The sequence below is a fragment of the Rhipicephalus sanguineus genome, chromosome 6 (assembly GCF_013339695.2).
Source record: "Rhipicephalus sanguineus isolate Rsan-2018 chromosome 6, BIME_Rsan_1.4, whole genome shotgun sequence".
Taxonomy (NCBI): Eukaryota; Metazoa; Arthropoda; class Arachnida; order Ixodida; family Ixodidae; genus Rhipicephalus; species Rhipicephalus sanguineus.
In genome coordinates this window covers 30,462,553-30,487,605 of record NC_051181.1, presented here as the reverse complement: position 1 = coordinate 30,487,605, position 25,053 = coordinate 30,462,553, and the positions used below count along the sequence as shown (strand labels likewise).

At 45.2% G+C, this 25,053-nt stretch overlaps 1 protein-coding gene across 2 annotated transcripts in view; it reads right to left on the bottom strand.

Moving 5' to 3' along the window:
• Window positions 1–25,030, bottom strand: part of LOC119395672 (pre-mRNA-splicing regulator WTAP) — a 33,765-nt gene extending 8,735 nt beyond the window's left edge. Inside the window, exons 1-5 of one of the 2 annotated variants that reach the window (XM_037662662.2) lie at window positions 24,861–25,030; window positions 24,169–24,218; window positions 13,990–14,045; window positions 11,589–11,656; window positions 1,436–1,560 (exon numbers count right to left, since the gene is read on the bottom strand). In XM_037662662.2, the coding sequence (XP_037518590.1) occupies window positions 1,436–1,560; window positions 11,589–11,656; window positions 13,990–14,045; window positions 24,169–24,210 (291 nt within the window). In that variant the 5' untranslated portion in view covers window positions 24,211–24,218; window positions 24,861–25,030. Of the gene's footprint in view, window positions 1–1,435; window positions 1,561–11,588; window positions 11,657–13,989; window positions 14,046–24,168; window positions 24,219–24,301 lie in introns of both variants that reach the window. The other variant, XM_037662661.2, reaches the window with a different exon arrangement.
• Between the last annotated feature and the right edge of the window lie 23 nt (window positions 25,031–25,053).

Genomic DNA, 25,053 nt, shown 5'->3' with positions numbered 1-25,053 from the left:
CATCACAGGACAAGATTCTGCTTATACCATACAATCTCAGTTTCATTGACCTTGCATTTTTGTTTGTTTGTTGACATTGAAGGAACATGCCTCGGCACATCTGACCTCTTCAATGCGATCGTGACAACTGTCACAGCCAGTTTTCCTTTATTCCCCACCGTCCCCCCCTATTCTTGCTTTGTTGCTTTTTTTTTTTTTTGGCACTCACTCAGCACAACTTTGACAAGCTGACATCAGTGTCACCACTTTTTTCGAGGTTGCTATGACCTTTGCGACCCCTTCAAAGCAATTGTAAATTTCGCATAACTTGAAAAGGATAGGGGACAAGGTAGACGTTAAGGTTGTATTCTCAGCTCCGGACAAACTATCAATGCTTTGTAAGCGCGTGAATGTCCGAGCCACACGAAGGAGCGCTTGCATAACAAAACACAAGAGGCAGTTCGTAGCATGCGTTGTGGGTGTTGTGTATTTGATCCCGTTGTCTTGTGGTAAGAAGTACGTTGGGCGAACGGGCAGATGCTTGAACGAGCGTTTAAAAGAGCATTACTATCATGTCACCAAAGCTGTTCAAGGTCATCTCGGCATACATTGTAGAAATTGTGGTTGCAAACCAGAATTTGAAAAGTGCGCCGTTGTCACGAAACACCGTGAGCAGCTTACGCGGGAAATCATAGAAGCTAATCAAATGCAACAGCTGGGTGACCTCTGTGTAAGCATGCTATCAGTTGCCCAAACCAAAAAGGAAATCGCATATTTGGCTGTGATGCAATAGGTTTGTGTGTTTGTGCTGATGTGTGCTAGTGTTATCAGCTGTATATATTTCTAGTGTTTTCGCTAATAAAATTTAGTTGAAGTTAGTGCCTGTGTTGTGTCCTTTCATACGTCCTCGTTCATGCAGCGCTGTGCAAACATGTCGATTACAAATCACCAATTAGCCCATGCTGCCGTTCTCTGAATTGTATCAAGTTAGCTGAAACGCTATCACAGCCTCTAAGGCATCATGCAACAGGCAGTCTTTGCTGGGGGCTTTTGCCAAAGAATGCACAAGCATTAATAAACCTGCAGCTGGAAGTCAGCAAAGTGTGCTGCCTAATGTACACTTCTGTGTGGCCATCATTCTGACTGCACTAAAACAAAGATGCTATACCAACCGTGCTGTACTAGCATTTCACTGTTGTCTTTCAGTGTTGTTGAATCAGGCCTTGGCTGAACTTGAAGGTCAGATTCATCTAGGGAGGCATTTTCTGGGTTGGTACTGGGATGAGCAGAGCTATCACTCTAACAGAAAACTTGCACTGTCCTCCTTCATGTATGATGGCACTGTGTGTCTTGTGAGCGGCTTGAGAGGCACCAAAAGACAAGTTTCAAAAAATCAATAGCGGGGAACGGAGGGAGGGGGTGAGTGGCAAAGAAAGTGTGAACTGAGGCTACTCACCGCGCACTCTTGCATCTCCTGCTCCTTGGTGGTGAGCCGCATGACCAGCACATTCTCTCGCCGTGTGGCCTCCAGTTGCTGCTGCTTCAGCTTTTCCTCGGACTCCCGAAGACTCACCAGCTCCTCTGCAAATCAAGCGCCGGCAGCCATCAAAACACGACAGAACCGACAGCTTCAACTGAGGAACGAAAAGGCAACAAGGGTAACTGACACACACACACACACAAAAAGCTCACAGCTACACTGCAAGGGCAAAGCAATAAATGCGAGAGCAACAAATCGGAATGTTACACAAAGTAAGGCTAGCAGCTCACTCCTTCAGCATGTGACCTGGTGCAACTAAACAAAACAGTTGCATAAAATATGCAACTGCTGCAGTGACTGAAGCGACCTCCATGCTACCCATGACATCAACGCAGACTTTGCAATGAGAGTACTGCACGTACATAGATATGAACTACCCATCTGCTGATCCCCTCTAAAGGTACAACACATGCAACCGTGGGCGACCACACCCTGCCGGTCAAAGTATGCATTTCCTAACAGAGCCTTGCAGCTTCCCCTCCACGTGCTTTTCGCACAACAGAGATGGCCAGTGCGTTTCCTCGCTGCTTGAACAGCGATCCTTGGCAGATCTTGCACGCTTTCCTACGCACATGGAACATACGACACATGGTGCGGTGTTATCGATTTTGCGCTTTATGTGGAACATGACAGCAATGGCAAATATAAGTCTCGTGTACCCATATAACTGCTATCGCAACAAAGCTACAGCTGCAAGTTATCGGGCACCAAATGAAGCTATCATTACAATACATGTAAACGACATCGTAATATAATCGACAGCGCAACAGGTTAAACACGGACAGAAAGAAGAGAAGGACAGGAGCATGGTAGGGGACAATATGCGTAAAAACCAAGTTGTCATGATATATCATCGTGCATGGAGTGCTTTACTTAACAATGATGCAGTAAAGCAGAATGTGTACTAACACAAAAAAAAAGGTTCTTTTTAAATGCTAGCTGTTCATGGCACTTTTTTTAGAGTATTCTTTGACCTTTGTATACAGTCAATGGCCAATATTTAGGAAATGAATAATAACTTAAACACCTCTACTGCCCTTCAGCCCCACAGAGCCAATCTACAAATTTGGGGCACCTTCAAACTTTCTGCCACAACTGCAGGTGCAAAATAGCATTGCATGAGGAGTAGAGATTTTAGGCCTAGTCGGTTCGTTGCAGTAACTGAGGCCACAGTCCTGAGTTGACAGGGACGAGAAAGACAACATGATGTCAACTACATTTTGTACATTGATGCTCTTTGTGTCTTCTATGTTTTCCTCAAATTTTTTACATTTGCCACAGTACACCAAATTGTATAACAAAATATTTTTGAGAGGCATTTACAAGGTGCATTTCTCACTCTACAAATGGAGATGGTTGTGTTAAATGTTGTGCCTAAATTTTTACCTGGATCAAACTGTAAATCATTCTCACAGTTTGCTTCAGCTAACAACACTGATACTCAACGTTGTACTCTGCTGTTCGTCATACCTTGGTATTTAGACCTTTTCTTAATCTACGTTAAGGAGACCCTGAAACGGTTCTGACTACTATATTGAACAAATGCACCAATTTGGTATGGCAAGCTTAAGTGCTACGCATAAGGTATTTGATTTATCATAAGCTCTTAAATATAGGCATCGCTACAGATCGCAACGGTGTGGCCAAAAGTTCTTTTAGCCACCCTACCCAAGGGATGTTGCATGAATGAGTGACATCACACAGGTGACCAATCTAACTGGTTGTTCCACTGATATATGCAACTCAGCTTTGACCAAATGCTGTTTGCAACAGTTCGAACACTTTAAAATTTTCTGTACTTAAAAAAAAAAGTGTTCAAGGAAGGAAATACGCTATCAAAATTTACCACAAGACTTGGGAACTTCTGGCAGAGGGTGAGCGGTTACTACCTGTGTTAAAATGTGCTCCGTGTTGAAGTGAGCTGCCATGAATTGCCTTAATGCCACAAAGCACCATGAACTTTTTCACTGTGCTGTAGGTTGTGAACCTAGTGATCGGTGACCTGTCAAGCTGCCACATCGCATGGATGTGCAAGATAATCAGTGAATGGAATGGCTACAGCACATTGGTATTCTGAGCGTGGGGCTCTCGGTACCGAATCGGCAACAGGATATGCGGACTAGCGGCTGTCACTTTGCGTCGGAAGACTAACAGTGCGATTCCCCTGTTTACGCTTATCAGGATTGTCGTTGGGGAGTCTGTCTGCAAGCTCCTTATCCCTACTGCTGACAGAATACCAAATTACCAGAGCAGAAAATGCCAACAGCCAGTGGTTGGGTTTTATGTAGCCCCTGGTGGCTATGGAGTGTGGACTTCGTGATGTTCTACGTGCCAGAGGATCATCAGAAGGTAGGACTTTACCTGACTACTGATCTCCAATGGATTCGACCACTGGGCAAAGAAGTTGAGAAAAGGAACTGCTAAAGAGGAGGGTAACAATCGCCCATAGCTGCTTTGATATGAGGTGCTTCATTTGAATTCAGCTGCGAATGATTTGACAATGTTGTAGCCTAAGTGCTTAGACAACTGTTCCGGGGTTTCAGGGACCTTCTAACAAGTTACCTGCATTTTCGTAGTGTAAAATTTACCTTAGGGAACTAAAGATATCAACAGCAAACAGCAAAGTAGTATGCACCAACAGCTCAGTTAACCATGCAATATTACCTGCTAAATACCTTCCCTTTAAAGGGTGCTTAAAGGGCAACGAAAACCTAAAGTTTTTGTCGCCAACTACAAAACTGTTAACCTGTTCAAACTCACTTCATCCTGAAAGTTGCAAAGACTGGAATCAGCTGCCTCATAATATAGTTAGCATCACGGATCAGAGCAACCTTAAACATGCCTTAACTGCATCTGAATTGCATATCTAACTTAATAATTTTATTCCACTTACTTTTATTTGTGATATACTTGTGGTGATACATTGTGGTGTCTTATTATACTTGTGGTGATACATACATGTGGTGTCTTATTTGCATCATTAGTATTGCCACTTAAAGCACACCATAACTAATCTCACTGATCATGAATTAGACAGTTAAACATTTGAGTTATGGTTAAGGTTTTAACTGTTCTATACTAGTGTTAAACTAACATCAAAACTTACTGTTGTGGTATGATTTATTTGCATTGTTACTGCAACTTTAAACATCACATAACTGGCATAATTGCATCTGAAGCAGACAGCTAACTTTATGTTGGTATTCTAGTTATTTTACTGTTGCTTCTGCAATATTACTATCTTTATTGCTAGTGCCTTAGGATTGAGTTGTATTATACTACATTATAGAAATCATTCCTCTTTTCGATATCATATTCATACCAGTATACACATTTATATCTATGAGATTCAGAGTTATGCACTGTCTGCCAACGAGGGAGTTTGACCTGGGGACGAGGTATGCACTTCCACCCTCTTCTCATTCATCCCCACACAATGATCTCCATGGACATACTGCAGCCACACCACAACACCTTCGCCATGTTTTTCTTGCAATTTTAACAAACATAGCAATTACAGACAACTCCAATAACCCGTAGAGAAGAAATGATGTGAATTATTGTAATTCACATCATTTCACACCACTCCTGTGCTGTGAACTTGCATCGACACACCTTTATGTTGATTGTATTCTCCAATTATCCTCTCCTAATCCTTTCTTTTTTTTAAACACAGGTTTGTCAGGATAACTACTATGGAATTCAATCGCATTCCCTCTTCTATTCATTTTATTCAAACTCTGTAAACTTGACGACAAAACAACAACTGACAGAGCAAGTCCTCTACAAGTTCCTAAAAGAGCCATGTCAATGCATTCGCCTCTCAAACGTGAGATTCCTAAAAGTTAACTTAAGTTAGACAACTCAGAAATTTTTATAAACACAGGCAACAAATCACTACCCCATTTTCGCGTAAACTGTATCAACTAATATGCGTTCCGAGTACCAAGACTAAGCTCTGCTCATAATTCTTCCCCCTAATCCTACTAATGCACATGGATTGTTGCTCGCCCATCCAGCCCTGTTGTGCAAGAAAGCGCCATCTTCGGCAACACCAGCCAGCTCAAAGCCATTTTTTTTTTTTTTAGAATACACATCCCGCAGGAACGATTTGCACACAAAAGCAAGATGCCAGACTAAAATCTACAATAGCTTTCTCGCTATTTGAAACTTAATATCATGGATATTGTGCAACCAAAGGCAGCTCAGTACGTTATGGCAGCCCTAAAATATTCAGCCTCCATCTCTACTGAGACACTAGGTCACGTTCCCTGGGCAAGTTCAGAAAGTCACAGGTTGACCCCTTTTCTCTTTCAAATTCTGTCCAGTGATTACAGCGCATATGTACCACAACTCTCCTGTGATAGCTTTCCCTGGACTGGGACAGGTGATGCACCTCTTCCTGCATCTGAGCCCCTCTCATACAATGCCTACAACTATGTACATCATGGCTTCCAGTCTCCAGCAGCTGTGGAACACCTGACCTCAGAATTGTAATGCAGCGAAGGTACAAAAAACTACTGTACCTGACAGACCGTCAGTGGAAGCTGAATCTGGCAATGCCAAACACACGTGACCTCTGTGGTCACGCTAGGCTAGTAAAGCTACTTGGAAGACGTAGATGGCATTCATTGGGATATTACTGGCCGTAACGAGGTTAGAAGAACTTGTGAAACACACACGGTGCCAACTAATGGACACGGACTCGGTCACAAAGGGCTCCCTGAAAGGGCACCCTTGAAATTAAATGGGAGATATATGCTGATAAGAATACAAGGGTACGCTCCAACACCCAGCCATGGCGATGAGAAAGTAGAACAGCAGGGCTATGAGGATGTGGAACTAGCAACGAAAAAGGCACAAACCCAGTATACTGTGGTCACGAACGACTTCAATGCAAAAGCAGGAAGAAAACAGAAAGGGGAAGAAGCAATCGGTGACTAGGGTATCGACTCTAGGAATAACAGGGGAGAGAGGTTAGTGGGATTCGCGGAACAATGTAAGCTATGCATAATGGACGCCTTCTTTTAAAGAGCAAATAAGAACTGGACACAGAAAAGCCCTAATGGTGAAACAGAGAACGAAATAGATTTCATAATACAGGACATAGAGACAGTAAGAAAGATAAGAAGCAGCTATCACAGGTTGTTGAGGGCAAAAATCACACTCAACCAACGGAAAGCAAGAATAAAATTAATTACCAAAAAAAAAACAGTCCAACCTAGATGTGATCAGCGTAAAAACAAGAGGAATTTAGGATGGTACTTAAGAACAAATGGAATGCTTTAGAAGATGAAAACATAAAGGATATGAGCGAAACTGTTAAAAGAATGATTTCTGAAGATGCACTTGAAGTTGGAGGCAAAGCAAGCAAGTTCTCTCAAACCACTAAAGACTTGACAAAGAAATGACAACAGGTGAAAGTAACTACCTCGAGAGATAAAACAGAATTCGCTGAGCTGCCAAAACTAATCAACTAATGTAAACTCAGTCACACAAGAAACTACTATAATGTCAAAGGCAGCAGTCAAAAACGACGGTAGCATCATTGCAGGTGAAGGAAAATTCTGCATGGGAAGGACTAAAATGTATGAGGAAAAGATAACCAAGACAACATAATTAAAATTTTTAATGACATAGTAAAGGTGATAAAGGACTTCTACTTTCAGCTGTTCAAATATATATCACCCTACCACGAGTGAATTCAAAGTCAAACATGACACCGAAATGTCATGCACAACCACCTAAACAAGGCCTTACAAGGCAAATCCCACAAATATCTGGCTGGAGAAGATGGTACGAGTCAACTCGTACGAGTTCTAACGCACAGGGCAGAACTTAGAGAATAACAAAAAGCTAGGGATGTTAAGAACCACAAAGCGTGCAATGAAATAAATGATTGACAGGAGTAAACACTAAAAGAGATAGGATGACGGAACAATGGATCGGAGGACAAACAGGGATAGCCGATGTTCTAGTAGATACTATTAAGGAAAAGAAACGGCCCTAGGCAGGCCACGCAATAAGAAGGACAGATGGTCACTTGGAGCAAAAGAAAAAAAAGCACAGCTGAGGAAGGCAAGGAGATAGGAAATTAGCAGGCATAAAATGCAACATTGGCAGTGGCCTTCATCCTGCAGAGGATATAAAATAGGCTGATGATGACGGTGGTGGTGGTATCGATGAACTATTTGTTAAGTTTTTGTTAAGTTATTCTATAATCCGACAAACAGTGATGAAAAATGACCTGCAGTGAAATGCATGACAGTAAATGCCCTTCAGAACATTGCCCAATGTCATCTAGAACGCCTATCTGCAATCCTGCAAGTTTTTCGCTGAGCCGGTTTGCAACTTAACGCATCGAAGTGCCACTTTGGTCATCGCCAGATTACAGTGCTTGGCCACCTCGTTGATGCCACTGGAGTACAGCCGGACCCAAGCAAAATCCGTGCTGTTACGAATTTCCCGATTCCCAAGTGTGTTAAAGATGTATGCAGCTTCATTGGTTTATGCTCGCAGTTCCGCCGCTTTGTGAAAAATTTCGCGGACATAGCACGACCACTTACTGACCTTTTGAAAAAAGGGGTGCCATTTATATGGGGCGATGCCGAAGCTTCCGCGTTCACTCATTTGATCCGACTGCTTACAATGCCGCCCGTTCTGGCTCACTTTGATCCTTCTGCACCGACTGAAGTTCGTACCGATGCCAGTGGGCACGGCATAGGCGCAGTACTAGCACAACGACTGCACAGTACTGATCGCGTCATCGCCTACGCCAGCAGGCTCCTCACAACTTCGGAGCGCAACTACTCAATCACGGAGCGTGAGTGTCTGGCCCTAGTTAGGGCGGTTGCAAAATTCCGCCCATACTTATACGGCCGACCATTTTCAGTCGTAACGGACCACCACGCACTCTGCTGGTTGTCCTCACTGAAGGACCCTACCGGACGACTTGGTCGCTGGGCGTTACGCCTTCAAGAATATTCTTATTCTGTCATCTACAAGTCTGGTTGCCTGCACATGGACGCCGATTGCTTGTCCCGTTATCTGGTAGACGAGGCCGATGACACCGACCACGACGCGCCCAATGGCATCTTTTCTCTGTCTCCTTTCGAGAACATCGCAGACGAGCAGCAACGCGACCTTTCGCTGTGAGAACTCATCCACCGTCTGCAGACATCGCCAAATGACGCTTCAGTGCGCCACTTCGGCCTCCAGGATGGTGTCCTATACCGTCGTAACTTCCATCCAGACGGGCCGGAACTTCTTCTAGTGATACCGAGACAATTACGCCGAACTGTTCTTTTTGAACTTCATGACGCTCCAACTGCAGGACACCTAGGTGTATCGTGCACGTACGACCGCATCTGCCGTCGCTTCTATTGGCCCGGTCTCTTCCATTCTGTTCGACGCTACGTTTCTGCCTGTGATTCCTTTCAACGTCGCAAAACGCCCCAGATGTTCCCTGCTGGTCATCTCCAACCAATCGATGTTCCCGTAGAGCCGTTCTTCCGTGTTGGACTTGATCTTCTCGGCCCCTTTCCTACGTCATCCACCGGGAACAAATGGGTAGCCGTGGGGACTGATTACGCTACCCGATATTCCATAACACGGGCTCTCCCCACCTGCTGCGCCACCGACGTTGCGGACTTTCTCTTACATGACATCATATTGCTCCATGGTGCTCCACGACAGCTACTCAATGACCGTGGCCGTAACTTTCTTTCTAAAGTTATCACCGACATTCTGCGTTCCTCCGCCACTCAGCACAAATTGACCACCTCATACCATCCGCAAACGAACGATCTCACGGAGCGGTTCAACAGAACCCTCACGGATATGCTGTCGATGTACGTGTCGAATGACCACCATGACTGGGACATTGCTCTCCCTTACGTCACGTTCGCATAAAATTCTTCTCGACACGCCACCGCCGGATTTTCGCCATTTTATCTACTGTACGGTCGTGAACCCACCCTGCCACTTGATACTGTTCTTCCTTTGGCTGCCACGCCAACTAGCGAGTATGCACGTGATGCCATAGCTATTGCCGATCATGCGCGGCAACTTGCCCGTACTCGGTTGACTACTTCACAAGACACACAGCGACATTACTACGATGCCCGCCACCACGACGCACAGTTCTCGCCTGGCGTGCTCGTGCTGCTCTGGTCGCCTTCCCGTCATGTGGGACTTTCGGAGAAGCTCCTGTCTAGATACACAAGGCCCTACCGCGTCATCCGCCAAGTAACACCCGTAACCTACGAGATTACTCTGGTCAGTCCTCCTTCACCCTCTGCCACGGTGTCAAGTGACATCGTACACGTCAGTCGACTCAAGGCCTACTACAGTGTACCTGACCCGTAACTTTAAAAGCTCCAGGACGGCGCTTTTACTGCCAGGGGTCATGCTGCGGACAGCCATCAAAAGACGATTAGGCTGAAGACGACGACGACGATTTGGAGACTGTGTGCTGCTGCCTTGCCCGAGCACTCTCCTGTGAATACACTTGTTTACAGCCTCTAGTCTTCGTCTCTTCACGTAACAATATACAAGAACATTTCATGGTGGCTACCCTGTGCTACTGGGCAAAAATGGTGCCTCTGTGTACCCAGAAATTCCTTAGTCAAGTTGACAAGTGGTGGAGCTAAAATGTGGCCAACAGTGTGCATTGAGTTATCGTTGTGTGTGCGCCCTGCTTTGCTGTGCTACTTTGAGAGTGTTCACATCAATAGATTCTTAGGATCAGCTTTTACACTCTGAAGTCAGTTTGAATGAATCGTCTTGCCTGTCAGCGGATAACGGTTTCTATGTAAGTGCTTGGCAATATGCTGTCTGCGATAAGGGGCCCATGATCTGAGCACTTAAAAATTAGGTGGGTAGATGAATATAATAATATCTGGGGTTTAACGTCCCAAAAGCACGATATGATTATGAGAGACGCCGTAGTGGAGGGCTCCGGAAATTTAGACCATCTGGGGTTCTTTAACGTGCACCTAAATCTAAGTACACGGGCCTCAAACATTTTCGCCTCCATCGAAAATGCAGCCGCCGTGGCCGGGATTTCATCCCGCGACCTTCGGGTCAGCAGTCGAGCGTCATAACCACTAGACCACCGTGGCGGGGCTAGGTGGGTAGATGAGATTAAGAAGTTTGTAGGTATAACGTGGCAGCAGAAAGCACAGGACCGGGTTGATTGGCGGAACATGGGAGAGGCCTTTGCCCTGCAGTGGGCGTAGACAGGCTGATGATGATGATGATGATCTGAGCACTTATTTGACCAGAAATGTAACAGTGGGCTGGAATTTGAAGTAGAGTTCCCTAGCAGTGTGTAGTCATGTAGCAAGTTCAATGCGTGGTCAAGCTTCAGGCAAGTTAGTTCAGTGGACTCTTGTGAATCTGTGCTTGCATAATTGACTCATTGCTTCACTATTCCAAAAGAAGGCATTAAAAATATGGTATTTCCTGTTCTCTAATCAAGTAAGTTAACTGTTGCTGATTACAGATAAGTGCTTGTGTGGCAGGTTGAAGAAATAAAGTGGCCTTCACAATGTACCAGGGGCAGGTTGTCAGAGCATTTGTGAATGGTTACTGAACTTCTAAATCAGATAAGTTGAGCCCCATCAGAAACAGTTTGATCTGCAGAACTGCCAGTGCATTTATTAGACATCTCAGTGCTCCTATCATGACTAGAGACAGTGCGTATGCTCGTTCATAATTATGTGCTAATTCCTGTACACATTGCCCGCTTACTCTTATGATGGGCTTCACTGCAACACAAACATTCCTTGCCGAAATAAATTGTATATGCTTCGCTGCATAGCACAGGTGTACTGCAGTGAAGCTGACTACAGCAAACCATTTCTACTGAAACACATGTATGAGGCCACTTGCCATAGAGAAATAGAGTAACGCAACCAACTATGGCATATACCCACACAAAGTGGCCATGGCACTGCTTACTCGACCATTGCCAATGCAAAGATGTACGTTTCACGCCTCTCATCACATCTTCACAGGCTGCTTTTGCAAGCTGCAGCAGATGCATCCCACCGAAGGGGGCACTCACGATTGTTGGCTGCCGAGCTCCCAGCCTGGCTCTCCAGATACTCGATGTAGCTCTCCTGCTCTTTCCACCTGCAATTACAAAAAGCACGTTCAGACACACGCTTTTATGCACTGCTTGCGTAAAGCTGGCTTGCAACACTGATATGGTATTTGGATTTACTGAGAGAAGGTGCCAGTTAATTTACACATAAAAATGTGTACCCATTGTTTTAATATGCCAGCATTCTCATCATTCACAGTCAACAAAGTGTGGGATTTTTTAAAACAATGCAAGTTATAATTAAAACAAGTGACAGTGCTAGTTTGGTTAAAGGCAGAAACAGAGGTTCCTCATTAAATTGGCGGGGAGAGGCGAGGGTCCCATTGCCCCTGTGAATACCTGATGGGGCTTCGCAAGGCCAGTAAATTTTAGAAGTGCTGTCCTTTGCGATTATTTTCTTTTCGTGGTAGGCTTTGACTGTTTTTCAAGAAATTTATGGCCATGGCCATAAAAGCGGGAGGACTGCTCACAATTCTGCAGTCCTGCCAGTCAAATTGGCAGACTTGAGAGTAATATATCACAGGTGTCACTCTACAGCTTGTCCCAGCTACGATGACTTGGCAATTACGAACATGTATACCCAGGCACCACAGCAAGTTGTCGTTGGAAATATCAGTGCACAGCTCATTTTCCCAAAAATGCACAGTGCCTCCAAGTGATGGCAAACTCAGGACTCGATCCAACGTCATGGTTAGGTTGGGTTTAGTGGTGCAAGCATGATGAAGGCCATGGGCGTCAGCAGGGGGGGGTGCAAAACACTTGCAACCCGCCCTCTTGTGTCTCGTGCTCCTTGCAGCATCAGTGCACCAATATGAGACTATTCGCCCATTCTTTCTGGGAAAGAGCAAAAAAAAGTAAGAGGAACCTTCCAATTGACCTGCCAATTTCAGTTTGGCGAGTGAATCCAAGGGTGCCGTACATGTGAGGCATGAGCTAAAGGGGTGTGTCGCCTTCACAAGGGGGCCAGGCCAAACACCTGGTGTCGGCTCAAACCCCAGGATCCCCTTTTCCTAGCGCATCGCTCAGCCAAACCTGAGCTAATGGACGGGCTCAAAACCCTCCCTGTTAGCTCGAGTCTGTGGTCCCACTACGTACCAAATGCCTGCCCATGTAGATGCCAGTGAAAGGAGTCATCACAGGGTGCGAGAACTTTGGGACCTTTCTCCAAGAGACGAAGTGTGGCTAACCGATGCCGACTGTGCCAAAGTTCTCAGCAGAGCCCAGCAACGAAGGCAAAGGATAGCATTTGAAGGTGAAGTATCAAATGAAAGTTTAGAGCCACCGTGAATACATCTGAGAACACAGATCAGTGATGGCAAACTTGCCAATGGTGTTGAAGGCATCTCAGCTATCACAACAATTGCAATAAAATGCAACAATGCTGTGAACTTAAGTATGAACCACATGCAAGCAATTTTGCACATAACAGTGCCAAGTGAGTCGACATAGATAGCTGTCGATGTCTTTCTTGCTGGAGAAACATCGTAGAAAAAACAGCTACAAGTGATGCGAAGAGGTGGCAGCTCGGTAAGGCTTTGCCACCTGCTGCGGCTCAGTTGAAAAGGGTGGCTGTTATGGAGGACACACATCTTCACTGCAATCTGCCTCCGAGAGCACTAGCTACTGCTGACACTTGGGCCAAGACTTGTCACCCATTTCCCAAAGGGTGCGATTTCAGGGATCAAGTGGCCATAAACATCACTGCTAGAACTTCACACTGCATACAGCTAGCCATATGGAATCTTGACATATTGGCACAGCCTGTCATTAAAGAATAGTATAACATCTCGAGATGCAGCAGTGACAATTCCTCTGTTGTTAGACAGAAAGGCATAGTCGTGCATGGCCAAGCATTAAGATAAATAAAAGAGCTGCACACAGCTGAGGATAAGGCATGCTTCACTGCTGTACATAGAGGTGGAGTGATGACAAATGTGATGGAAATTTCACAAACGTTAAGTCTAATCAACAGCGTAAAATTCCGTGCTGTGCTAAAACTTCTCTAGAAAGAAATTTAGAAAAAGGACTCTTGCCCTGCAGTACACAAACAGGAATAAAAAATAACGAAATTCACAGTGCAAGAAAATTTTCCAAGGCCTGGGATAAGGGTCCCATGTGAAATATTTGGATATACTCTCCTAAGTTGAGAACTGGCACACAGAGCTGCATGAAACCGTCACTTTTAAGATGTTTATTCTATGAACCCTACCTCGGAAGTTTCAATAACTAAACAAGTTGGTGTTCAAATGAGGAATCCCCCTTAGGGAGCTCTTATTTCTTCATCATAACTCGACACCTTCGTTTACAATGCGCTCCACCACTCGACAAAAGGCAGAATGAACGGTGGCAGTGCAATACTCACTTTGCAATCAGTTCCTCCTTGGACAGCCGCTCCAGCTCGTCTTTGGGCAGCTGCACCTGAGTGGACACACAAACAGAAAGGAAAAATTTTGCCAAAGCTTCACCTCCATTTTGTTATCCCCCATGCCCAACTTAAAATGACACATGCATTAAACAATGTGTTTGCAGCACACGTCCATAGAAAATTTCAAGTAAGAGCTATTCATGATGTGAAAAAGCGCAGCTAAAATGGCCCACAGAACAGGACACAGGACGATGCCCTACTAGCAACAGCCTCCCATGTCCTTCCATACTGTGTGCTGTTTTAGTCGCGCCTTTTCACATCTTGAATCAGGACGAACTCGCCCAACTTCTCTTGCTGGAAGAGCAACAGCTCACCATGCTCAACAAGTATGAACTGACATTATGAAATGCCTAATGGAAGACAATGCTGCGTAGTGTTTTTTTGGTGCAAGGGCCATATATAGCTAAAAAGCCTAATTACATTTACTGATTTATGACCATGTCTTTTTTTTTTTTGCAAGTGGGGAATGAATTCACACAATGACTGTAACATGACTACATTGGCCTAAAAATATACGCTGTGAATGGCACAGAATATAGATCTATTAAAATAAAATCTACAAAGAGCGTGTGCCATGTTCATAAAAGCTAGTGATGTAATATAAACAACTAAAGAGTGCCATTGCAGTAGAACTTGTACTACAGCACAGCCCCTGACGCAAGGGACAGGAGGTACAGTCACAACGGAAAAAGATTAGCACGAGTGACTGGTGGCCGGAGCGGCCAAATTGCGACGAGCGGCGATGTTGTTCCCACGCACGCTGACAGCGAGAGTGCCAAGCACATTCCATTTTCTAAAGCAGGTATGGCCGGCAGAAAGGAGCCCACGTTGCTGTTCGCCCATCCGAAAGCCCACATCTTAAATAAATGCTTGCTCATTCCATATCGGCAGAGGTGGCTATGCACGTGATTTCTTTTTTTTTTCACTCGAGTTGCGAGCAACTGTATCTTTATCGCAGTTGCCCCGAAAAAGCTGTTGGTTGGCGTGCTTCCTGCCGGCCACCCCTGCTTTGGAAAATGGAACGTGCTTTGCACTCTCGCTATAGGCGTGCTCGGGAACAACAGTGCCACGTGTCGCAATTTTGTCACTCCGGCCACCAGTCACTTGTGCTAGTCTTTTTTCGTTGCAACTGTACATGCTCTGTAAAACTGATTACGTTGCAGCTGCAGCCTCCAATTGAAGGCCGCAATGTATCAGGGCTGCATCAGCTCTGATGCGAGCCCCGCACACTTCTTCCAGTTTCCAAAGCTCGAGAGAGGCCAGAAAGGTCACTGTTTCAACGGTGTTCCCACCATCCAATGGGCTGTTACAGTCACTGAAACAGTTCACGGCAGCTGACTTTCAGAGAGCCTTTGCAGTGTGCGAATTGCATTAGCAGCAGTGTATCAATGCCGAAGGAAAATCATTTCGAAGAATTTTTATAATATGTACCACTTGGATCAATAAATTCTTTTTACCAAACCCACTTTTATTACCTTATGAACAAACCCTGTAGATATGTTGTGCATAAGTGCATGGACCACTCGTTGGACTCTGCATACGGGCTTTCCACGGGACTAGTCCTAAAAGTGCTTCTTACCGGGTGTATGTGGAGGTTGTGGACTAGGTTGAGGATTCTGAGAGCACTGTCTTGTCGCAAAACATATAGTACAGAACCATAGTGGAGATGCAGTGTATTGCCCTTTTATACCTTCCTCTCAGGGGACACTTCCTCTCACTGCCTCAGGTTGTTCGAGACCACAGCCTGAGCAGATTCAGTCTTTATGAATTTCACTTTCAGATGTTTCAAATGTCGCCCAAAAGTCAGCTTGTCGAAATGTCAGCTCCAGTGACACCCTATGTTTACGAACTTTTAATCTCTAGTAATTACTGCAGCAGACTCTACAACACGGATTTGCCCGAGTCACAATCGCATGAGTGTGCAACGACTATCATCACAGTGCGAGATGTTAGTTGTGGTTCCTAAAACAATCTGGTGATTAAGCTAAGTTGCTAAAACAAACATGCGTTGACTGTTTTGTATGAACCTCGCCACTGGTTGCTGCTACAGTTGACAGAGAACCTTTCAGTTAATGATACGCCCCAGATACGAAAACAAATGTGCAGTCTATAGTCTTCTGAGCTCAACAAAAGGCAACTTGCAGTAGCAGATCAGCTGCAATTCATGGAAGCACTGGTTCCTAAGGCTGATTTCTCCTTCGCAATCTGGACATTTTGTTTATGGGACAGAATGAACCGCGGCGATCACTTCTCACATTCGTAAATGTGCATGTATATGGTACATTGTAACGCTGATCAGTCTTACCCAGCAGATAGAATAACTTTTTCTCTCTATTCCAATTAAGGCTGTTTTGTGGGAAAGGCCAAATTAAATATAAGACAATGCTGGCTGCAAATTGATACCACAATAAAAGGGCTTTGATGGTAGCGCATATAAACAACATTTTTGAAACAACACAGCACAACGGTTCTGCCCTACCAGCGCTTTTATTGAAGTCATGAAGATAAATATCGAGACTGTGCCTCTATTCGTGTAAAAGTGGGCATCGCCTGTAAAACGGTAGAGGAACGTTGCATTACCAGTTCATATATCGAAGTACTAATGCCGTGCACTCACGACAATCTTTTCCAGGTGATTTGCTGGCCACTCTCCACTGATTTCAATTGGCTTTTTGTGTTTCAACGGCATCAATCATGTTGCAAGAGAAATCTTTGACCTTTTTTCTGGCAGGGGACCTTAATATAGATACACTTGCACGCATACATTTCAGGCAGGACCTGACTGCAAATGGTCTGAACAAAGTAATTATGACTGAACACTATTAGACCTCATTGTCACAGAGACTTCGATGACCTAGCAGATGTTATCCACATAGATACCAGCTAACATTTTGGAATTCTTATGTTAATTAGCGATGCCTGCTGTTGGATAAAAAAAAAAAAAAGAACCCACCTGCTCCCGTGCTCAAGTTATCACTTCACATTCTTGAGGAAGATTTTGCGGCTCTATCAGTTTGAAAAAACAGCATTGTATTCTAAATCCAAACAGTGAAATTGCATACTCCTCTTTCACTGCTACGTTTGAAAAGATATGCTATGAACATTTCTGATTGAAAAAGCTGAAAAAAAAAATTCCAATGTTCACAAATTTTGGTTTACTCAGGAATTATTGAATATAAATAAGCACATGAACGCTCACTATGTTAAAGAAGAAAACCCAGCCTGTGCCGAGGAATGTAAGCTGTACCACAACAAACTTGCAAGTAAATTGAAAAAGTGGCAAGAAACTTGTATCTTTCAAGATTTGTTTTCAGAAAATGCTACTACGTGGTCAAAGGTGACATTTGAGCCCAAGTTAAACCCTATGTTATTTCCAATAACTTTCAGCGCGAAGGTAAGCCGCTAACAACAGTAGCAGATGCTTTTAAATATTTCTTTGTTCAAGAAGTGAATCCCTGCGGCAATTTATCCAGTAGCGGTTAAGCCGATCCGTCCATTCTTTCCTTTCTTTTTCCAATGCATTAGTGCACAATCTTCTTCACACCATCAGTCAAAATTAAAAAAAGGCCCCGAGACTAGCGATTCCTTTAGTTCAGAACTCACGCATTGCAACAGCAGGACTTCCCGTCAACCTGATTTGCGTTATTTTCCCAGTGAAGTTGGCTCATACCTTCTACGTGAGATTTTCTGAGTTTAAGGTCAAAGATAACATAGCTGCTGTGAACCATGCAGCAATAATTGAACGTGCATGTTATTGTGTTCCATTATTGTTCTGGTGATCGTAACAGCTGGAAGTGACACTATGCATGGCCCTGACGTTCTCTGCCTAATAAGGTCACCATTGACAAATCCTTAGACATCAGCGCAAGCAATTTCCAGTGCTTGTCGTCATCACATTCACACACGCATATATCTGTATGAGCCAAGTTTAAAATTAAAGCTTTTTAAATCATTGCGACGTGCACGTGCTTTCAACAGCTGACACTTTTTCAACGGGTGTTGACTAGAAATTGCGTGCAAACACCGTAATCTTGCACAGAATTTCCCTCCAATGCTTGGAACATGAGCTGTATCCAGTACAGTAATGCCTGACCTCTGAAATGCGAGCGTGGGCACCACCGATCTCGGGGTCCGTTTGCTGCACATCACTTAGCAGTAATTGCCCAGAAGGGCTGTTCAGCAATAGCTTTGCCATAAGTAACCTCGCCTCCAAAGCGCAATGTCTCACTGTTCAAATCTCAGCATTTTCTTTGCACTCTGGTATTGGTGAAGTTGCGTGGACATGACGACATGCTCTGATAACGACAAAAGTGGCTCTTCTGTGCTGTCAAAGACAAGGGCCATCGTCAAACCAATCGAAGGGACACGAGGGAAGTCCAACTTCAAGCACGTAGCTGTTGTCGCAGTAAGACAGTAAGGTAGCATTCACCAGTAAACCTCCTCCTTGACATCACATGTTCAGTTCTTACGCTCAGCCAAATTTCATAAGAAATGCAAATAGCTCTAGTCTGTAATTAAAAGGTGACAAAATTTTTAGTAGGAAATTATATCAAATTTCCATTTCGGACAGTATTCTCGAAAGGCATTCAAAAAAATAATTCACGGTAAAATAGCATCCTATTGTCACTGGCACACATTGACTGTTTGTATCCACGAAGGTGGGAGTCCATCACCCTTTTAAATATAGCTGGGCCACTGCACAAACCAAAAGGCATTAGAATAAACTGGAAGAGTCCATCTGATGTGACAAATGCAGTCTTTTCACGGTATAGATCTTTGAGAAAAATTTGCCAGTATCTTGACCACAAGTCAACAGAGAAGTCGGCAAACACTTGTAGACAGATGAGAGCGTCGTCAATCCACAGTAGAGAGTAGACATCCATGCACATTGCTCTGTTTGAGCGATAATAGTCTACGCAGAAGCACCAGCTGCCGTCCTTCTTCTTGACTGGCACAACTGGTGATGCCCTTGAACTTCACATGGGACATGCAATAAGGGTGTCGTCACAGTGGGCTGGTGTCTCCAGTGCTGATCCTGAGAGTGACAAGACGTCCGACTGAAAGGGCAGTTATCAAAGATGTTGCAGGAGGGTTTCAACATGTGCTGGATATTAGCTGTCTGAGCTGGAAGGAGGTCAAAGATGATCATCTTGTCAATGTCGCCATTGGCTGGGCTCTGCGAGGAGGAACAGCACGAAGTGTCGGCAACGAATGCAGAAATCGCATGTTCGTCGATACACGAGACGCAGGCTGGAGTCATGCTGTCCCGGAGAAGATCTGTGCATCAGCCAAAGTTTAATATTGGCAGTGATGCTCGATTACCCTTAACAGTCGAAAGTGTGTGAGGAACAGCAGTACTAGTGGCAAATCGGACACCAATATGAGGAGTCGAGATGTAATCGGCGTCGGAAATAGCAGGAAAAAAACGTAAAGCTCACATACGTAATGGCTTGAGGCGCTAGGCAAACGTAATCCACAGACCAAACGTGGGTGAGGTGTGGTTGGAGCATCACAGAAACACGGTAGGTCAAGCTGAAGCAAGCCGGTTCCACAGTCAATAATCGCAGAGGACGAGTCCAAGGACACAATTCCCGAGCACAGCAAGTAGTACAGTTGTGGAGCGGTCAGAAACACACCCAGGGACCACATCCCAAGCACAGGCAACGTTCTGCCACTGGCAACCTGGATTAGTGGCACTGTGGGTGGTGTTAAAGCAGTCTTTAGGCAGCAACGAAGCTCAGATTTCATCACTGATATGCAGGCCCTCGTATCACCAACAGCAAGAAGTACGTCGTCAACTTGAACATCAATAAGGCTGAGTCTAGTCTGCGTTGTGGTCAAAGGATTTGGCAGGTGAGTCGTCGATGCAGCATCACCTCCAGGAGCTGCGTCACCTAGTTGTCCCGAGGCAGGCATTCAGTGATGTAGGACGATGAAGTTGGGGCGAGCGAGACGGTGGGTGACGAGGCAGCGACAAATGGGGCTGGCGACCATGCAAGGATGCCGAACAACAATATGGCATGGAAGGAGTGTCGTTACTGGTGGCCTGAGGTGACTTGTGGTGAGGTTCAAATCGATTTGTCTCTGGGCAACGGTTGTATTCATAGGATGCCTGATGTCTATACCACCTGCTGTTGCAATGGCAGGCCACGTGACCAACACGACAGCAATCAAAGCAAATGGGATGGTCCTCCAATCTGCTGGATTGCGGGGACACACTGGGAACTCTGAGTGTACGAAAGTAGGGGATGACGGTCAATCGGTCAGGAGGGAGCTGAGGCACACACCGAGTAGAGGCCAACATTAGAAAGGTCTTGACGAAAGATGGGATGTAACAGTGGTACCATGTAAAAGCTAGAGGCACAGGAGCAGGTGGAAGCAGGCGACATAGCATCCAGTTCACGTCGCACTATCTTCGTCCCTTTCTCTGCACTCAGCGGTGCCTGTGGTGTAGGTATGTCTTAGCACGACCACGTTGCTGCTGTGTTTGGAAGTCGAACGAATTGATAGTCAATCAAACTGATCCTCAAAACGCTGGCACTTCTGGATGATGTGTCAAAATTCTTGCAGATCAGCGCATTCAACGCATCTGCTCTCTTTTGAGTTATGCTCCCCTTTCCCGGGCTCCTCCACTGCGCCGTCCGCATTACGACAAAAGGCGAGCCCGTCCCAAATAGACAGGTATTATTTCACCAATGTTTGTGCACGAGATGCCAGCTCCTTCTTGGCCACTGTCTTTCTACGAGCAGACTTGCAGAACAGGGCACGCATCTTTTCCTTGCACGCATTCCAATTTCGCCTTCGTGATCACAGGGCCACACTTTAGCTGTCCTTTTTAGGTAAACTAAAATGTCCACCAACACAATCGTGTAGTCCCAGCAATTACTTGCACGTTCAGGCAATGGCAACCAGTCTTCGATGTCAAGATTGTAAGTCACGCAGAACATGCCAGAGTCTTTAGATGAGCAAGGACAACCGTTGTCATCGTCGCCTCGGTGAGAACTGACCGATCTTCTGCCATTGTAGATTCAAGCGTTGGCCTCTGCAGAGCTCCATTGCATTGTGTTGCAACCAAGCACCTCCACCAAAATGTCTCAGGGTGAAAGTATTCAAAGGAAAGAGGGCAAGGTATTTACAAAATATACACAGAGAAAAGCAGCCGCAGCCAAGATGGTGGATGAGGAACAACTCGAGCGCTGCTAAAATCATAGTCTTTGCACTTTGCAGGAGCATTTTTTCTTGTTTGTAATGTCTTGCAACGATACCTTGGTAAAAAGAACCCGTTAGCCAACTTCCCGCACAGTCCACAGAAACACCACCGAAGCAACTATTTTAACGCAAGAGCTAACTATCCTGCACGCATTACACAATAAAAAAATTATTAAAGGGGCATCTACAGACTTTTCCAAGGCTTTTACTTTTGCAGGTACTCCTTACACTACAGGCATATGGTATCCATGGTAACGTCTTATGCTAAGTTAGAAAGCCCAAAGACCTGTGTTCATGCTGCTACAGCCAAAGTGCCACAAGGGAGCAGCCTTGGGAATCTCCTGTACATAATCTATGTGAACGACGTACTACAAAATTCAGATGCGAAATTTCTTTCTTAGACTGATGACACAGTGATGGCCATTATGGTGATGTTAGAGGTTGCGCTACCACTTGAAGGAAAAAAAGAGCACCAAAAGATTTTTCTTAAAATAGTGAAGTCAGCACTAAGTCGCACAAGGCTAGGTCACAGCAGAGCTGGTGGGCTGACACCTAGCTGCTTCCGACTTCGCTTTCACCCTCTCACCTGTCTCTTTCCCACCCCTTGCTGTACTATACTATACATATAGCTATGCTTGCTCTCTTTAACTTTTTTGAGTCCGTGTCTTTCTTCCCTTTCTCTCTCTGTAGTTGTTCTATCGCCTCTGCTGCAAAACCTCTACAGCGCATATGTACTACAGAAATTGGGCAAATCCCACTACACACTGCACTGGTCCACAAAAAATTAACCAGGAAACACATGGGTGGCAAACAACAATTAGGGGCCGCATGTTACAGCTTCTCTTGTTAGCCATCTGTATTGACTGCTTAGGTGGTAAGTGAGTGTGTGCCGGTTCATGAGGACGATCATTTTCAATCTATGGCACAAGGAAAACCATAAGAGCTCTGCTGTAAAACGGGCTGATGCAAACTGTTCACAAACAAGCGTTTTAAATTTGTTGTCTTCTGAAGAGTGTACATAAGGTGCGGGCCATTACAGCAATAAATTTAGTCCTCTCTGTTCTTCTGTCACTGTGCTCCGACTCGTTAAGCACCCGATCTCACTGTGACAAGCCTATGAGGCTTCGTAAGGAACAAAACACTGTGTGACGCCTTCGCTAGTCATGCGCAACACAAAGCATGTGTGTGGCTTGCGTCTTACTTCAGTGCCCACTCAAAGAACTGTGATCAACAAACAAAAAACAGTTGCAGGATGAGAATGGCACCATTATTCAACAATCAACTTTCTACTAAACAGAAATATTGCAAGTTCACATATTTCTGGCACTTCAAGCAATATGATCAAGCATTAAACAAAAAGAATTAAATGGCAACCCTTTATTCATCTTATGACAACGAGCAGATGCATTTTCTTTGTAGGCCAACAATTCTATGGACAGTTTGTTTTTTTTACACCTAAGCTTTAAAATGTGCAGATTTCAAGATTCCCTCGTGAAATATTAGCACAAGCCTGTCTAAAATGCATCACTAGCACCTATGTGCCAGCCTGCACACCTGTGCAATTCTGCCACACAGCAATGGTAAGAGCTGCGCATATAAAGAGAGCTGTTTCTTATTTTTGCTTTTTTCCCCTCCATACACGATATCGATGGCAGCTCCTCACATACCCGAAAAAACCATTTTGACCTCGCGAGGTGCAAGGCACAAGGACGACGACACACATACAAGACACACACACACGCTTCACAAAGTAGCAATGTCCACATGTGCCCAATGAATGTTCCTCATAAGTCCTGTTCGCACTGAGCACAAGGGAGTCTTTCTAATGCAATCAACTCTTTACAGCAGATACACACCTCACAACATACTTTTTTGTTGCAGAAAAAAATTTTAAGAGTGACACAACCTACAACTGAATGAGAAGCAGCCTTGTTAAATAGGTAAGCCATGAGCCGAGGAGTACACAACAGTAACAATAATTTCTGGGATTTTTAAGTGCCAGAACCAGAGTATGATTGGGGTACACCACTGTAGGGGGCTCCAGACTAGTTTCGACCCATTCACCTAAATCTCGGTACACGGGTATTCTCACATTTCACAGATAAGTACACCATGTATCACACAATTTGCAAAAAAAATAAAAATCACATATAGAGGTTTTGTAAGGCTGATCGCTGTTACATTAAAGCTTTCTAGTCTGCAGAACAACAAACCCTTGCATCCGCAAAAGTAGGCAAACCATGTGCCAGATGGGAGTGTTGTGTGGATTAATTTTGCCTTGCATTAAAATACACAAGCCAGGGTTGTAGCGAGGATATTATTTCAGAAGGGGGTGGGTGCCCAACTTCCCGATATGTATGCTTGTTTGAATGTGTGCAGTACATACAAACTGTAAAACACGCTGGTTGCTCCTACCGTGTGTGCTAAACAGAGCAATGTTTAAATCACAGACTGAGCCAACAACACAGTTCAGAAATGGCAGTGTGTGTCACTTGGCGATTTACTGTTGAGATTGTAAGTAATTGCCCTGTTGCTGCCAGAAGTGGATAGGATTGCAAATTGAGGCCATAGCAGGTTGTTTTGCTGCTGAGATAAGTGCTTCATACTTGCAAATTACATAAGCAAGCTGCCTAAGGTGTAAAATCTGCGAAAGACGAAGACTCAAAGCCAGAATGATCACTTAAGCAGCATTTGGTCCAAATTAAGAGCCACTCCACTAGCCAATTTTCGTTTCAAGTGGTGCCTGGTGCGTGTGTCGTCGACTTGGCGCCATACTCCTCGAAACATGGCCGATCAAAACGCAGCAGCGTTCTCTGCCGTTACACAAAGTCCATCGTGTGAGCGAAAGCACGCGATTGAGCATGCCAGCTGCTCAATGATAACATCAGGAAAGGAGTCAGAACTTACCCGCTGAGGAGGCGGCTGTGTTTCCGAACCTACCATGCTCATTTAGTCCTCTGCAAAACAACAAAACCGCAAGTGTAATGCCCACACCAGCACCGATCGAAAGTGCCCGTGGTGTCACACATTACACACTCACGTAAAACGCAACAAGTTCCTGGAAGCGAGGCATTCATTGTGCCAAACCAACGCGTGACAAAGTTTTGGCAGCAGCTTATAGCTGCGGGTAGCACAGAGGAGTCAAAGTGCTTTTTCGGACACTACATAAACTGGCCAGAAATGGAACGCGGCGACAATGGGCTACGCATATATAGATCTACATCGAGCAAACACTGCAGTTCAGCGAGAGTTTTGTGCCTGCCCTGGGCGTAAAGCTGTCCTGCGGGGGATAAGCGTATGTCCGATGGCAGTTTCCTTGGCAACCGCCCGGAAGGCATGCGATCCACGAGAAGCCGCCGCTGTTGGGGGTGCTTGCATGGACGACTCGCAGTCGGGCAGTCGACGGCGCATTAAGCACTGGGCGCGAGTTGAATGGCGGCGACGGGGCCTGCCGGACGGGCCCCATAAGCGCCGAAAACGTTATGTTCAGCTCAGCAAAGCGATTGACAAGTTCGACATGGAGGTCCCAAAATAGTGCCGAGCCAAACCTTTCTTTAGGCTTAGTAAACGCTTCGGAAACAAGTCAAACGTGGGAGTACTTGTCCAGGGCAGAGGTGCTGCCGACGGGGATGCCGAAACCGCCGCTCGATGAGGACTCACTACTCGGGCCCTTGGCCTTGAGTACGACGTTAGCGCTTGGAGCAGCGCGCTTGCACTTTCGACGCCATTACGCCATTGCGGCCATCTTCAGGGTTGCTGGCTTGCTTCCGAGGGCGAAGAAGGATTTCCCCA